This window comes from Neodiprion pinetum, chromosome 1 (genome assembly GCF_021155775.2).
Source record: "Neodiprion pinetum isolate iyNeoPine1 chromosome 1, iyNeoPine1.2, whole genome shotgun sequence".
Taxonomy (NCBI): domain Eukaryota; kingdom Metazoa; phylum Arthropoda; class Insecta; order Hymenoptera; family Diprionidae; genus Neodiprion; species Neodiprion pinetum.
In genome coordinates this window covers 25,308,263-25,325,591 of record NC_060232.1, presented here as the reverse complement: position 1 = coordinate 25,325,591, position 17,329 = coordinate 25,308,263, and the positions used below count along the sequence as shown (strand labels likewise).

Sequence of the window (17,329 nt, the reverse complement as noted above, 5' to 3'; positions counted from 1 at the left end):
GGCATAGGCGTAACATCGAATTTCTAATTAACGATAAGTGTTGCCGTCCATACGCTAATACAACCAATTGGATCACGAGTGGCTGAGCCGTTCATCAAGTACCAATATCGAGAGTGGCGATGAATCCAAGCGCGTCAAATGATTCGAGTAAATTTCAACATCGTTCGCTTAGTAACGAGCTTTTTCTTGTTCCATGTCTACTGTCGACACGCCAAGTTTCTGTAGCACAAACTTCTCTCCACGACACCTTCTTTGTTGACGTTTCAAGTTTCGCGACGTATCACCAATCACCCTTTATGAAAATGTAGACGTTGAACAATTCGGATGAGTCCAACACTTGTCGCAAACTGTTAAATTTAGCTTCAGTCATCAAAGTCTGAATTGGTGGAAAACAATTTCCTACGCACCACATCACGCGTTCGCAGTAATCAATGCGGTTAGGAACAGACAGTAAATTGCAATCAGACCCATGTAACCGTAAATGGAAGAGAGTATTCTCGAAATTGGATACGGCATGATGTACGCTTCGGTATAACTGTGGAAATGTTTTGCACGTACGCCTATGCCATGCGAATTCCTTATCATTTCTAGTCACGCGCGCTAATATATTAACGACCAAGTATACAAGTGCTTACGACGTGTTTATTCGGGGCCAAAAGTTGTTCAAAAATTATAACAGTTTCATTTCGTTACCTAATTTATAAAACTCTGGCCTATTTTTCGTCATTTCTGTGAAGAAAAACGGGCTCCGCTGAACCGGCTTTTGGATCCATATTTAAACAGCCGTGTTGGATTCGTGAGGTGAACAATCGGGGAACATTGTCGGTAATTCAGTCGTACGATTCAAATAATTACCACTAGAACTACATACTTCTTCTAGATCTATTATTACTTCTAGAGGGAAATAATCCTGAAGATTCGACACGTCAATTCAAAGATCCATTCGAAAAGGCGTCACTGCATTGGCTTCGAAGTCTCTTGGATGCTTCTTCTCATTGTTTTGAATTCTTTGAATATGAGGTGAGTTTACAACCGAATGCCGCTATCACTGAGTAGTAAAAACACCGTTTAAGACCCATCGAAAAATTTGCATTGACTAGAGATCCAAACAATAGATGATAGCGTAGACCACACGTGATGTGACATTGAAAATATCGCTTGAGCTGTGTTAATACAGAACTTGCGTAAGTGTTCAAATCCCGCCGTTGCCCGCAGCCATGACTCAAGTGCTGCCGTAATTTTCAATATCTAAGCACATCTCCATTCTTACTTGTTCCTCTTCTTTTTTCATCTATGCATAGATCGTAACAGATGGCGCTTTGAGTACGCTTCAGACACAATAGTTGGCACTATAATACACGACTTGAGCGCCGCGATTTCGCACGCGCCAAAAAATCGGAGTCGAAGATCGGCGCTTAAGGTTGCAGGAGTAGTTGTAGTGAATCTGTTGAGAGTTTGCGGATACAAAATTTTCTTCACAGTGTAAATAAGATCGGCAAGGTCTCGAGATGGCCCTGATCGTTGACAAGACCCGTTATCACGTGATATCGACTGCCGAACGTGGTAAGTAAAATTTCAATCATATCTGTACCAAAACCGTTCTTTTTTTTAAATATAAATCAATCGGACAATCGGCATTCATTTTCCTTCGCGAATAGACCAGGTCATTGATCTGTGTTGAAAAAATAGTTGCGTGGTTCGGCATTGATATCGGAGCCGTTAAAGCGGCGACAAAAGCTTATGAATTCCAATTTTCCAAGGCATATTACGTTGCCCACCTCATCCAACTTCCTCTTACGAAACCATTGTGCAATTTTTATTGGTCATTTGGCGTGTTATGTGCGCGTGCATATCAGCGTAAGATCATTTCGCAGAGATTGCGGCTCGAGTTGAGCATGAAAAATAATTTGCCAGGTTGTGTATTGTATTGTTTATCACATAAGTCATTTCAGTTCCGAAGGAGAATCTCTCTTACAGTCTCGTGACTGTGCCGTCACTTTCACCAAACGTTTTCTCCGACAAGCACGTGTTACTATGTAGTCTACACGAATTAAGGTATATCACTAAGATTTTCTATGCCCACCAATCTCATCGGGTACCAAAGTACACCGCGAAAAATTTCATTTGTTACAGTAACTAGAATAATTCAGTAAAACAGGTATCGTTAAAGAAAAACTGTTTCAATATTTTTGGAATTGCGAAAACCGAGGTACGCGTAACCATTTTGCTCTATTGTCGCTCCTTTTTTGGTAATTGCAACGCAAAATCAGTTTGTTCGGTTCACTGAAATTTTTTAGTTAAATAAGGCTTCAACATCAATTTATTGTTGCACAAACGTTAAATTTTCGCTACAGATACAAGAAAATATAGTAACACTGATTGTAATGAAAAAGAATAGTAACGGATACTACACTTTCCGGTAACAGCTAGAAAACTAATCTTCATTTTGTACCTAGAACTATATTTTTCGATTGTGGTAAAAGATGAAAATAGTTAAGGACCGAGCGGTAACCGGAACTAAATATTTCTCTCACAATCAGTGTATTTAATCAAAGTCCAATTTTTTGCGGGCTCAATGATGCTGCAGCCGCACGATTTCCGGGATACAAATGACCGCAAACAAAGTTTACAAACACACGCCACGCGTCAATTATACTACACTGTATAGTCACGTAGTCAGTTGATTGACGAGCCGTTCTCTCCAGCGATTCTCAGCCAAGTAATGCGTCCATTCGACATTGAAAAAATCAAGATCAAGTCTGGCCGAGACTAAGAATGGCTCAGAAATATGTCTTGATTCAAGGACTACCATTACATGAGTCAATTAATCATTACCGCAAGTTTGGAATCGGTTCTTCATCCCTCCCGGTGTCAAAATCAATTCCTAAAATTCTGTTTACTCTCAGTCTGACGCATTTGCACATGGCAGGGTTTTATCCGAGTAAACAGAAACTTTACTTCCGGGTAATTCTACGTACTTTGAAACAAGGAGTATGTTCATCAACTCAAATATTTGGAGCTTTTATTCGTAGAGGTGGCATATTATTAGCGGCACAAAAATACATGATGTATGTTTCATAGTAGGGCTGAATTGATTTCAGGTTCGTTTTAAACCGGGTTCTGGCCACAATATACAACGCTATGAACTAGTGTTGATAATAAAACAAACTGTTTAGAGAGAGACCAGTTGTGTGTTATCATTTTACGGAGACTGAAATCCATATCTTGAAGCGGAATCGAGTCCGATGGGCAAATGCAATCCCAGTGGATTTTCGTTTCCACTCTCAATTCCTCGTTCCCGTCGTTCATCGAGACTGCTCATGATAAGCAAACTGCGAGAATGCGGTTTAGTCGGCATGTAATTGAACAATCTCTCGACTTTCCAATTAACGCGCACGCCAAGTGCAATCGGCGTGAATCTGCGTGAATCCGAACCTTCGTTTCGCAAATAGTTTGATTTATATACGGTGAAATTATTGAATGCCCGACGTTGAACGAGACGTTCAATTAACCCTAATAATAAACGAACAGACATAATTGATTCGCTACTGCTTCCAGCGCTACACTTTCGACGTAATTGTTCGATACTTGATCTTCATTCGTGATACGGAATGTCGATTGCGTTGTAGTACAACAAGCTCCTTGGCGTAATGTCCGCGTGATCTTTGATGGGCACTTGAGTGTGACCCTGACTATTTTATGAGAGGCGATGCCTATATATACCTTATACCTACTATTTAATGAAAGTCCGATACCTATATTCTAGCTAACCCGGGAGCGACTTTCACGCGTTACTGATTCGCTGGAATGGTTTTGAAAATCGCCTTTGAATTCTGGTTGAAAATTATTGTATCGATCAATCCCCGCGCAAAGATGTAGTTCGGAATAAATTTGGAATAAAGGTCAATCTTTTTTAAAATGCATGACAAATTGACAATCTATGCACCAGAATTGTCGTAATAAAAAATCGACTTTTATCCCCGCATGTATCTACAAGCTTCTTAATCAGTTATTAAATCTTTCAATTCAACCTTTCTTAGTAGAAACATATGTTTTTGGAAATTTTGAATCCAATTTTATCGAAGTATCCGAGGGAAATTTGAGTATAACCGATGATTCTTGAAAAAGCTTCCGAGTTTTGGAATTCCAGCGTTGAAAAATTTTAACTGAACTCATCACGCGCATCGCGATTAGTGTTAACGGATCGAATTTTTTAATTTTTTTTAATAGCGTAATAATCAGATACGATATTCTGCTTTTGTCATTAAAGCACATTTCACGAGTTATTATGGATCATTTTGATGCTATTGTAGATATTATAAAAGGTATGAAATACCGAATTACATTGCATGATCTTTATACGTAGGTATTAATTTCAATATCAGGTATCCTAAAAAGTGTGCATATAACTTTCAACTAGGCCGTCAATTGATACTTAACTAAAAAATAATGCCAAATAAAAAATCTAATGAATAGTAAATATTATGCAATTTTATAAAGATATGAAACTCATCATGTGACGTAGCAGCATCAAATGCTCCTAAATCAAATTCAGAGTGACTTTTAGCTTAATAGGAATCACATGCAAGCTACAACTCACGTTTTATGTTGTTCCAATTGAATGAAAAACAAAATTATCAAGCAATTCGATGGTATGAGAAAAGATCCACATTTTCGTTTCTTTGGAAAACAGCTAAGCTTCGATAACGTTACGATTGGCAGATTTTAATATGTGAATGTTCTTAATTTGGCTCTCTAATTTAGGCTGTCCCAAAAAAAAAAAGAACCGGCAAGTAAATTTCCGATGATGCGTCCCCAAATGAGTAGTAGATTAAGTTTAGTCTTTCACTCTTTTTAAAACGAGCACTGTAATATGTAACCCGTATAATCAACCGTGCTGGTATTTATTTTAAAATAATGAACAGTTCTGACAGTCGGTATAAATTTCAACGATCTCGATCACTGAAGGTTTCTCATATACCGACGGAGGTCTTTGAATTAGTTACTGACCGAGTCTATATTTCTTTGAAACTGCCTTCCGTAAAAAATGTATGAATATGAATCTGAAACATTTATCACTCACCAGTCTGGTCAAAATTGAAACTTAATCGATCATCGACATTCGAAGCAAACATAGAAATTATAGTTTGGGCAGTCGGAAAAATTTACACGCTTATTCAGCTGCTGACACTGCAATTAGTTTGGAAGAAAAATAAATAATGATTTCTCTGATGAATATTTAACCATTTAATTTGTACGAAGTAGGCGTCCTAGGAGAAATTCAAACGTGGGTAAACTCATCTATAAAGTGGAGCCATCTTTCGTGGGTTCAAAGTCACCTGAGTTATACCTTTTACGAATACACGCATGCATGTCGGTGACAACGTATTTAGTTTTTTTATATTTACGTTTGATAACTATCACCTAATCCAACGGCTACACTAGTCGTGGGACGGTAACTGGTTGATGTTTATGACGGGGTGTTAAAATTATCGTCTGAGAATGCTGACGATGAGTTACGAACATTTCAAAGACGTGCGAAAGCGTCTATGCATGGTGGATATGGTGGTCGTGCTCGGAACCTTTTCTCTCAAGTCTATATTTGCAAGCTTGCCAAATAATTTGTCGAGACATGTCCGTTGATAAGGACTGTAAAGATATTTGATAAGAACTAACCTCGTGGTCGAAGCAATAAAAACACTCATCAAAAATATATTATTCAACGACGCCAACTTTATCCCACTTTTATCAACACTCAGTTCCAAATACCGCAGTTCTAATTATTCTCATTCTTGACTTATACCTGTAGGAATCATCATGCAGACAATTCGACAAGGCAAGCAAGTCAGAGAATCTTCCGAAAAAACATGCGAACTAAAAAAGTGCAAAGAAGTTTAGTCGGAGTGAAAATAAAGGAAAATAATTGTGCTTATGATAATATCGTGGTCGATTATGTTTTCATTTTACAATTTCTTTAAAGTAATTATACTTATACGCCACGATCCAGTTTTAGTAGCAAGCTTCAATAAGCTTCAAAAAACGTCAGGAACTGATCGTAATCCAAAATTTGAAGTTTACTTTGTTTGGTAGGTGTATAAATCAGTGCTGCGTTGATAGAGTTTTTCTCCAATAACGGATGGTGTAGTTGTACAACTTTTAACATATACACATATAGCTGAAAGTAACCATAGAGAGGCCACAGCCGGTACTTGACTTTGATTCAGTCTCACCGCAGTCGATGTTTGTACAAAGCAGCCGCGGTCGTGATGATGTACACATTCATCAAAGCAGTTAATTAAGAGAAAGATTAATACTCAGAGAGTGCTACAGACGGCCGTCAGACGATTGCCACATCCTCCTACTGACAGAATACACAAATTTCAAAACATTTGCATAGATGCGCTCAACTAAATACGGCGTATCAGAACTGATAAAGGTTTGATAACTACGTTGTTCCAAATTTTAGCCTGATGGGCTTATGGCACTTGGAAGTGGAATTGGAGGAAACGCGATAAATCTATTCATTAAAGTAATCAACGACCAACTAGACAAATGATCGTCAAAGCATGACGAACAGCGTGAATATTTCCAGCTGGTTTAATTTGGTATCGGTAATCCATTTTCGAGGAACTCCTGAATTTATTAAGGGTTGCGTCGAGCGTGCAGGTGATTTTATTACCATTCCGAAAATCGTGTGATATAATTAAAGATTTCAACGATAGCATCTACGTTCATATTAAGATATACCGTCATTATATGAACTGTGATAATTTTCATTGGCGGGAGATGAGTGCTATTATAATGGCCTCACGCTTTGCTCGTATAATCTGGTTAAAGCTGAAAAGAATGCTGATTAAAAATTGCACAAACCATCACAGCTACCAATCGGCTGGAATGTTGAGAATGAACGGTTGCAGCGGCTGCTGCTGTCTGATCGTGAGTGCAATTATACGCACGTGGAAGCAGCAGCTAGAGGCTTATCTGAAAATCTAGGGGCTCTAAATCTTAATATAACGGCGTCGCATTGTTGGCCTCGCACCTGTCACAGCAAAGTCACGAGCGAAACTGTCAACTGGTAAACTAAACTGGAGTAACATGAGGACGCAGTTGGTTGCGTAGCTATGCGTAGGGTGGATGCCGATTGCTTCTCGAGCCGTAAGGCTGCGTTAAGATATCTTCATCTAAAACCCTACTGGTAAAAAGTGCAAAGTGGAAAAGTTCAAGGAAATTAGCGTAGTTGCCGGATTCTGCGAAGTGTTACTGATCGCGAAATTTACATTGCAAGAGTGAAGAAGAATTTCATCGAAATGGTTTAATCGGTTGCATTCACGTGTAGTATAATTAGCGCCGTTAAAATTGATTTGGAAAAGATTTTTCACAGTACACGAGAACCGAGATGGAAGACAGTGGAATGCTGGACCATCAGTGTCTATAGATTTGCTATTCGAGTTTTAGTTGGCTACGAAACTGGGCCAAACTCGTGGAAATCTTGAGTTATAGCCGGTGTAATTCATCCTTGGCATTTAAAACGAGATTTCAAAGTGCGGGGTAATTGATGACGATCGCGTATGAAAGCTCATACCCGGATAGGTATTCGCGTCGTTGAGATAAAAGAACAGGAAAGATGTAATATGTAGGATTGCATTTAAAACGAACAAAATAACGCGCACGCTAATTGGAGTCTTAAACTTATCTCGATACTTCATTACGCTGCATGTATTTTTCTATTTATTATTACCGACAAGTGACTTTCGTGTCTCCTTTCTGATTTTTACTTTTCGAGCTTGTGAGAAAATTCTTTTGTTTCTTACCTGCGATATACACATTTCAAATCCAGATCCTATCTGTTTTCGAAACAAAAGACCGTCACTGACGTTCTTAAATAAATACCAAATGTCAGATACATTCTCTGAATGGCAAAGCGATTAATTTTATCTCTGACAGTGAGACTACAGATTTTTACACTCAAGCAAAGATATCAATACAAAGACACTGCTCGACCACGTGACTGACTGCAGATTATGCATCGACGAAAATTATCCTGCCGTATTTTTCAGCCAGTCGGATCTCTTCGCTAAATTGATATTTAATTCAGGTACTCATTTTATGGTCCAGAGTTCAGGTTGCGGAGAAAAAATATTTTTCTCGTGATACGGATCAAATGAATTCGAGAATATCGCGGAATCAAAGGATTGACCGCGTTAAATTTAGCCAAAAATGACGTAGCAGAGATTTCATGAACAACCAATTCGTAAAAATCCGAGCATTATTACTCGAGCGTTAGATTTTTAAAACCATCATCCAACAGACAGTACGCGTTAAGATAGTAAAGAATTCTTCAATCAGCGCGCGTTAAGTCGGATATGGAAGTTAATGGCGACAGGGAATCTGTGCCTCGAATACCTGGTGAGAAGTATACGGGGTTAAATGAATGACAAAATTACCCTCATCTATCCGGCTAAAACAAAATTAAATATTTACACAATCCGCAGAAAACGAGTGCGCGGAAGCTGCGGTAGACTTTGAAACTGCGGTATCGGCCACTGGTGAGTGTTTCAACTTTCATTATCCCCATTAGCGCGAATTTGTTCTGCGACACGTAATTACGGTCTGCTAAGTTTCTTAATTTTTTTTCAACCCTTCTTCTACATATCCAATGCCTTTGAGTACTGTCCCATGGTCGTACATTCATGCAAACGTGGAAATATTTAGGGTATGGACTATTCAACGTGCTTCTTCTGATGGCGGCAATTCCGGCCGGATGGACAACGGTCTTCGACACGTCGACCACCGCATTCATCATGCCATCGGCGGAGTGTGAGCTTGATCTAAGCCTTTTTCGAAAGGGGTTATTGGCCGCCAGTACTTACGCAGGTACGTAGAATCGGCTGATCCAAATAATGCGAGAACAAAACACACGCTATTTAGTGCAATAATTTTTTCCTCCCGGTGATGCAATTTCACTGTCCAAGCGGGAATGTAGCCAGTGCTTTTATGTCCTTTTCATTCGCGATTCGTGAACAGTTTCTGATTATCCAGAAGATGTTCGTTGCCTTCATCCGCATTGCTTTTAATTTTCATAAATATAGAGAAAGAGAGAGAGAGAGAGGGAATCATTTCTGCCTTGGAGTGTTTTTATTATTAAATTTAACGCGGTCACGAGCACTAGCGAGAGTCGCGCGATATGGGAAAAGAACAGGATTTCCCTCTTTCAGGAATGATATGCATCGCTGTTGTGTGGGGCTTTATAGCGGACCATATAGGAAGAAAGTACCTTTTGCTCTTCGGCCTGATCTCAGACACGCTTTGCAACGTCTTCGGCAGTGCCGCCCAGAGCTACTACGTTTACCTGTCGTTCAAATTCACCAGCGGTATAATGTGAGTAGATCAACAACTTGTTTGACGTGTAATTAGGCGTAGTTCTCGCCATCGAATTAACCATACGGGCAGGAAGAGCAAGCTTGTACGAAATTAGTACAGCAGAACTCTCCGTCATGACACAAAAGCACTCCCACTCACTCAGCCAAAATACTCTGTGACAAACGACAGATTCCAACCCTTACGAATACGGTGTAAAGACCCTGGACACCGGAGGAAATCACAAACAACAGACGACCCATCTCTTTATCGCTAACCCTAACTTCATCTCGTTTCAGCGTTGGCGGTCCTTTTGCTATCCTGATGACGTACATCGCTGAATTTCACGGCGAACGTCATCGGAGCAGAGTTCTTATGTGGACGGGATCGCTGTTCGCCCTTGGAAACGTCGCGGTTCCAGGTAATCGTTGTTTACACGATATTTTGACGACGAATCAAAAGTTGGGGAAGGAACCGTTTGAACAATCTCCGACAATGTTATTTGCACCAATTGTAGTGAAGTCGACTGATATGATGGAACACACTGTGTAATGGAAAGTAATCTGAGTGAATTCGAATAATAAAAGTTAACTAAGACGTCGTCAATTTGACAAAAGGTATTATAATTACAACGATAGAAATGATTGCACTCGCGTTTTTTTTTTTTATCAGATTCTTCTGATGTTTCTAGACTCATTTTTCTCGTTGATCAGATCACCCAAAAAATTGTCTGAAAAAGCTTCTTAAAAAGAAATCTTATGTAAATATAAATATTCTTGTACGGTACTTATTGCTAGACAAATCTATTCATCTCAGGATGTCTTAATTCAAAACAAGCCCAACAACATTGAAATCGGATGATAAAAAAAACCAGAGTCTGATCGTTTTGAAGTTTCTAATCACAATCTTGTGACAGATAATTAGTATCGTACGGCTTAAGTTATTCAAATTTGGACGTACTCTTTTCTATTATATGAAATAATTGTTGTTTCATTCTTGTGCGCTACGATTGTAGCAAATAGCGTTGCTGGAGGTTTTTTTCAAAAAGTTTTTTTTTTCTCACTTTCTAACTTTTGATTCAGATGGCCGATTCGTCTCCGAACACCAAAAGGCTTTCCACTGCGACAGTAAATCGCGAATTTGAAATACGATTGAATGTCATTTCTGCAGCATTGTCCAGAGCCGTGTTGCCCCGGACATGGTCGTTTTCGCTATTCAACAATTCGCTGATCTTTGACGCTTGGAGAATATTTTTGTTGATCTGCGCACTGCCACCGTTTCTGGGATTCGTGGCGATGTGGAGCTTTCCAGAGAGTCCGAAATTCCTCATGACCAAGGGGAGATCGGAGGAGGCTCTCAAAGTATTTCGACGAATGTATTCGATGAACACTGGAAAGCCGGAGGACGATTATCCGGTAAACTGAATCACGCTTGCTCTGCCCGGCCAACTCGTTGTAATTGATATATCGGAGTAGATTCACGGATCAAACATTGTTCCTCCAAATAGGTAGATACGTGTAAACGCGTGCGTATTTACATTTGACGAAATGCAAACGCTATAAACTCTACCTGTTGACGTGTTAACAATTGCTGATACAAGTCCGTCGTTTTAACTCGAAATTAACAGCCTGCTGCCCGTTCAATACAGCTGATAAAGCAATTGCGCATCAATGGGCATGAAAATTTGCACGCTTGCGACTTGACGCGTCGCAAAATAGCTGCAAGCTCGTTTACACGACATGTTTTCACTCCACAGGTGAAAATTTTGCGAATAGAGAACGTGGCCAAGGTTCAAACGCCATTGGAACCAGCGAACAGATCATCTCGTGATGGATTGCGGAGAAGTTTTTATCGCATGAAATTCCTCTTCCCAACACCATATATCTTCCCTCTATTCACCATCAATGTGATTATTTTCGCAAGCATGACCGGGTGAGTAAACTATATCGTTCTTTCTGTAGATTTCAAATACTCGGCGATTTTCTAATGAGCTGCTTCTGGAAATTCTTGAGTACAGAACCTATAATTTCGGGTTATACGAACCAGTCATGACTTTTATTTTTTGGAAATTAAAAACTTGGGAATACCATTCGTGACGTTTCAAAAATGGCGCTAAGAATGGGGAATAAAATACTTTTGCAATATAGCAACGAAGTCATTCGAAACGTAAGGTGCTGATTGAATTGTGCTTCATTTTCTTGGTTTATACTTCGTTGCAATTAGTATCAGAAGCGCCTAACCAAATTTCGGCTCAACGTTGTACGATTGCTATAAAATAAGTAATCCTTTTATCGGAAAATGAAAACCTGCGAAGCTTTATTGGTATGAATTTTTTTCCCACCCGCCTCTATGCGTGCGATATCACGACGAAGTCTTTAAGACCACCGATGATGCCTTTCTATTAACCTTATATCACGGTGGCACGCGGTTAGCAAGCACCCTTAAGTTAATGGTTACAGCCAGGGTGAAACGGTTCGTAATTGCTTTAACTTCTCGACTTTCGGGTGCGTCGAGAAACGTTTTCTGAGAAACGATGAACATACTCAGCAGCAATGCAACAGCAGACATGATTCTTCGACACAACGAGGATCGACTTTGAATCCCGCGGATATTTATTTTCTCAAGGCTTTTCATTCCGGTCAACGCGCAGAAGGTGCACGTAGACTGTAGAGCTCGCTTAATCATGGCGGTTTCCCTCGGAGGAAGTAATTAAATTTCTGCCCAAAGGATGCACGTAATGAAATCGTGGCTACCCCAGCTAATCGTTATTCTGAACAACTTCGACCCCAAGGAGTCGGACGACTCTCCCATCGTGCCGACAATTTGTGAAAAACTTAACGTCCAAGCCATCGAAGCTTTTGGTGCCCAGGCGGCTCTTGCTCTTGGCAATACAACCGAGACTTGCATTCCGGTGAGTTTTTCTTATATTCATAGTTGCTGGGTCTCCGTGCTATTCGGTTTTTCTCTTTTCAGATGATTGTTTCAACCACAGTTTATACCAATGCTACCATCATTGCCGCGTCCGCAGTTACGGGCTCTTTCTTAGTTGGGGCCATCGTCAACAAGGTCGGGAAGAAAAGCATTTTGCGTAAGACCTTTTAGGTGTTTTGGTCACAAGACACTTCTTGTCATTTTTTTTTTTTTTTTATTCTTCTTATTCTTTTATCTTTTTTCTTTTTATTCGGAAAGAGGTGGAGTCTATTTTTGCATCCTACACAAGACGTTTAAATCAACCTTTCAGTTTTTGGTAATGACTGACTACCATCAACGATTTGCTCTTTTTTCTTTCCTAATCTTTAACGATGATATCGGTTTGTTAGTAATGTGAATAAGTTGAACATATACAACAACGAAAAACAACAAAAAAAAAAAAAGAAATATTATAATACGCTATTCCATTACCGAGGTTCATCTACATATTTATACTTGATAATGTGTCACGGATAGATACTTACCTAAATCGAAGAAGCGGTGAAATCAAGGTTCGAAAAAGTAAACTAAACAGAAATTGATTGAATTCGATCTCGCTGAAAGAATCTGCCTTTAAAGTTTTTCTTCGCAAATTCAGCTCTCGCTTCGTATGCAAATGACGTCTCAACAAATGGTCTGGCATAAATTTTTGAACCGTTGATTTTCGCCCCGTTCTCATTTTTCCGTCGCATTTATATTCGCGGCAGGACACTTGTTGAAGGTGTATCACGGTTCTTTTCGCAGTGGTATCTCTGGTGTCCGGGGGATCGTGTTATCTGGGTTTGAGCTTCTCACCGTCGACGACGATATTCCTCGTACTTTGTTCGGCGATTATCGCACTTACGGGTATATCGACGAACGCGATAACCTCGATGATAATCGAGGTCGTCCCAACGAGCCTGAGGTAGGTTTCGGACGGTGAAATAACCCCTCCATCCGTTTGATAATCCTGGAGATGGTTTTTACCCAACACTACTCTTTCTCCCTCGCATGTTGTCATCTCCTCTGCAGAGCTACCGCTGTAAGCGTCACCCTGATGACGGGCAGATTCGGAGCACTGACTGGAAATTTATTGTTTCCTTTACTTCTAAATGTATCCTGCGACGCCCCGTTCTACTACATCGGTGGATTTCTCACGTGTGAGTAACGGGAACGGCACATGCACTGCGGTATTATATACCCGCTCGAAATACACCCCAAAGCACGTGCACCGAACACCCCCGGATTGCACCAAGAACTTTGGTGCATTCACGCGAAATGTGACACTTTAAGCTTTCCAGTTTACAGTGTTTGCTTCGCAGCGAGTGGGTCACCGAGAGATTGTTGTTTTTGTTATACCGGCTGACTTGGAACTCGTTTAAGGGTGGAAACGGTTCGAGTCAACGTTCACAAGTTGGAATAATATTTCCGAATTAAGTCACATTGTTACATCGTATTTTCAAAAGCATCGCATTCGTGCCTTCTTTTTAACACTAGAACGGTAAAGTTATTTTTTTCTTGCCTGTTCCGGTAACGAGGGGACGAAAAAACGCCCCAATCTTGAAAATTCCATCTCTCGCATAGATGATATGGTCCAGGATCTTACAGGGTCTCATGTTCTTTGTCTTTTAGTGAAGAATCACTCGGGCGAAAACACTTTTTTTTACTCTCGGATAATGAAATTGAATCATGGTCGGTATCTCGAATCGAAAACATAAGCTGTTATCTTGCGGCGGGAAATTTAAATTCACGAGGGTTGTTTTTTCATCCCCCGTTACCGTTCCGGGGTTAATTCTACACTATTTAGTCCCGACTTCTTTATGCTCTTGGTGTGCCGCCTAGTTTCGTGCCTAGGTAATAAAATTCATCCATCTCTGTCATTACTTTACTGTAATTTCTTGAAAGCAGCAGCGTTTGCGTGCACACCACGGCTGGCACTGTTCCTGAAGTAAATTTCTTGTATCCAACCAATTATATTTTAATTCCCGTTCGCGTCCCTGAAAGATGTTGAGAGAGGCTCGCAAAGGCACAGGAAAAACGATGTTAGGAAATGTCCAATGTGTTTTTTATGACGGAACAACGGCCCACAGATAAACAATTATTATCATTATTATCGGTTAATCATCGAGGTTGATTTATGTGTTTCAGTGTGCTTTGTGCTGGCAATATTCCTGTCAAAATATTCGGGAAAACTACCGTAGCAGCAGGGTGCTGATGACTGAGGATATTTATCAGGCATTCGAGCAATCTTGGAAAATAACAAATTGTAAATAGAGACAATATTAGTGATATTAACTGCACTTTGCACGTATATGCAGTTAGAGCAGTGAATAAAATATTTTTTACACACAGACAAGATATTGTTGCGACTGAAACTGGATAATGCATAGCTGCAATTGTTTACGCCGAGGTGATAATAACTGCAAGAAAAATTTTATCAAGGTGTCGGAAATGTGGGTTTGATTATAAAACGATCGTCAACCAAACATCGATTGAGGTAGCACGGTCATGGATGAATTTTCCTAACGTGAACGAATACGCGCAGGTATTCTCGCATTGTCCAATAATATTGTCGTGTCTCCATTTATTTTCACAATTGTACCATCAGCGTGAACCACAAAGTGGCAAAGCGAAAAATAGCGATAGCGAGAGAAGGGTGATACACAAATACGGAGATGCCATCGATTTTCAATACGTGTATTCCATTTGTTTATCATACGTGGGTGCGTACAATGCATCTCTGGTTTATGCGGGGAATCGAACAGCAGTGGAAGTGAACGAAATAAAAGTTGGAAAACTGTTGATTGGCGTCATACTCGATGAAAATAGTGTCACTAGTTGTTATCAGCCATACACGTGCGTCTGTTATTTATACCGAGAGAAAGTTTTACAAGTGTGATTAGTACTTTAATTTTCTCACCGTAACTGAAAAATAGGACTTTGGGTACGAAATGAAAACAAATTTCCTAGCAGTGACCAGATAATTCAGAATATATATTACTATTTTTTGGAATCATGGTCACTCGCGGAAAAAATTTAGTGTTGAATTTACTATCTTTCCGGTAAAATAAGGGAATCGCGTAATTTGTTTTTTCATGTTACTATAATTCTATTTCAAGTTTTACCACGGATTAGAGTTTTAGTTGGTGTACCTCATTTTCTTGTAATTCCAACGACATCTGGATCGTAATTGCAAGGACGCGCTCGTCTTACTAGAATTTTCTAGCGACCATAATAAATGAAACGTTTCTCAGTGCACAATTGGCTTGAATTGCAGGGTTTGCGTAGAATTTGAATTCAGAAAGCATTCCAGCGATGCGGTTTGGGACCCGACACTGAAATCCGGTAATAATCTTATGGAAAATAGAGAAAGGAAAAAAGTGACTGTAGATCCTGGCGGCAATCGAAGGGTGGATTTGCGATTTTTGTGACCGATAATACGCGACGTGCGGTCGGGAATCTTATTTCGTATGCAAAGCGCGCAGTTTGCGTACATTTGGTAAACGGGTGAGAGCCATTATTGCTCTTCGCTTTCGTGGAAAAACGTCGCGAAAACAACAATGGAATCTTAGTCGGTAGTATTTTTCAAAGCTGATACGCAAAGCTGCTTGCGCGTTACACATTCAGTGCTTTAAAAATGCGAGAGAATGTGCCAAGAAATCTAAATACATGACTCGGCTGCGTAATATAAAGTTCGTTTATTCTCGTCGGCTGTTATTCATTTTTGTAGGAATAATTTTTCAAGCGATTTCACAAACGAGAAATTAACAGCACGGTGATTATTTTCTACCAAGTTTTCGGAAAGTTGGACGTGAAATTGGAGAAATGATACATCAGGCTAATTCCGCTTATACCAGACTACTGGAAAAGAACTCCCTTATTATTATTTCCTTGCGCTGAAAATCCAGTATTTTCCCGATAAGAATCAGCGGGCACAACTTACTAAAAATAATCCAATTAACATCTCAAAACTTCGGGGCAATGACGAAAGTACTTGGTCGTGAAACAAAATATCCTATCATTATAAATTACACTCTGCGTTTATTGTCGAATTGCCATAAGCTTTGGATGGTAAAATTGTTTGTAGTATACGAATATACCATGCGGTTCATTGAAAAGCTTTCTGAAAAACTTTTCCCTTGATATTATAATCCGCCGTGCTTTTCAACAAAATTATTTTCCAACTAAGAAAACGGTCTTTATTCTATTCCTCAGACGAAGTGAAAAACTTTTCCAAGCGAATAACGAAACCCTCCGAGCATAATATATCACCATAACTTTCTGCGGTATTTAAGCACAGTTGATTCGATTCTGTCAACAATTTTCTGACCTCATCGATCTAATCTTTCCACTTTCTCACGATTCCAACATTTTCCCGAATCTTCATCCCAATCACGTCAATCGTGTAAAGATTTTTACGATCAGTCCGTGAATTCTCAACACCTCCCAGACGTCCAAGACGCGATTCATTCACCTTCCCAAGGCTTCTTCGACAGGATTTCCGGAGTTTCCGTGACTCTTGTACCTCGGTCGATTCATCGCTCGACCTTACCACACCTACGCGAGTTTACATACATGCGTATACGTCTCCCCATAGCCGTAATCTGGAACGGCATTCAACCTGTGCATAACTAGCGATTGTAACGCGCGGCAGGGTTCCAAGTCGAGTGGTAAGTGAACGAACGGTGGGTCTATAAGCTAAGCATTATGCCCGGTTGTTTACGGTTCCTGTTAATTACTCCGTCACATAGACCGCAAGTTCTCCAGCAGCGCTACCAGGATAACAGCCACGATGGAAGGCGGTTCGTTGTTGTTGCACACATGCGAATCCGGGGCTTAGGACCTCGCAAATTCCATACATACATATGTATATGCCGAAATATTAAATTCCCCGCAAGTTTTACCCGGCAGCAGGCTCCTCTTGTCAATTTAATTGCCTCCGGACGGTGTGTCGAGGTATCCGTTTGTCATGCACCCACGTAAATACGTACGAACAACGAAATGGATATTGCTCAGAGAGTCA

At 40.0% G+C, this 17,329-nt stretch overlaps 1 protein-coding gene across 9 annotated transcripts; it reads left to right on the top strand.

The window, feature by feature from the left end:
* The first annotated feature begins 1,355 nt into the window (after nucleotides 1–1,355).
* LOC124219379 (synaptic vesicle glycoprotein 2B) lies at nucleotides 1,356–14,656 on the top strand. 9 transcript variants are annotated; one of them, XM_046626860.2, is made up of 12 exons: nucleotides 1,358–1,563; nucleotides 8,493–8,546; nucleotides 8,713–8,874; nucleotides 9,252–9,378; nucleotides 9,657–9,778; nucleotides 10,528–10,772; nucleotides 11,114–11,289; nucleotides 12,085–12,268; nucleotides 12,331–12,445; nucleotides 13,072–13,231; nucleotides 13,339–13,466; nucleotides 14,455–14,648. In XM_046626860.2, exons 1-12 carry the CDS (start codon nucleotides 1,509–1,511, stop codon nucleotides 14,505–14,507), a joined length of 1,581 nt encoding a protein of 526 aa, XP_046482816.1. In that variant the 5' UTR covers nucleotides 1,358–1,508; the 3' UTR covers nucleotides 14,508–14,648. The 9 variants fall into 9 exon arrangements, 7 of the variants coding, with proteins under 7 accessions (XP_046482848.1, XP_046482838.1, XP_046482855.1 ...); XM_046626842.2 differs by having other exon boundaries at nucleotides 9,216–9,378; XM_046626851.2 differs by lacking the exon at nucleotides 1,358–1,563 and adding an exon at nucleotides 7,057–8,406 and having other exon boundaries at nucleotides 9,216–9,378.
* Nucleotides 14,657–17,329: the final 2,673 nt, after the last annotated feature.

What these genes read in the sequence shown, in the direction of transcription:
- LOC124219379 (XM_046626842.2), top strand. Translation starts at nt 1,509, where the DNA reads ATGGCCCTGATCGTTGACAAGACCCGTTATCACGTGATATCGACTGCC. An exon ending in TGGAAACGTCGCGGTTCCAG is followed by an intron (nt 9,779 to 10,527) that starts GTAATCGTTGTT and finishes TCATTTCTGCAG; the next exon opens with CATTGTCCAGAGCCGTGTTG. An exon ending in ATTTTCGCAAGCATGACCGG is followed by an intron (nt 11,290 to 12,084) that starts GTGAGTAAACTA and finishes TTCTGCCCAAAG; the next exon opens with GATGCACGTAATGAAATCGT.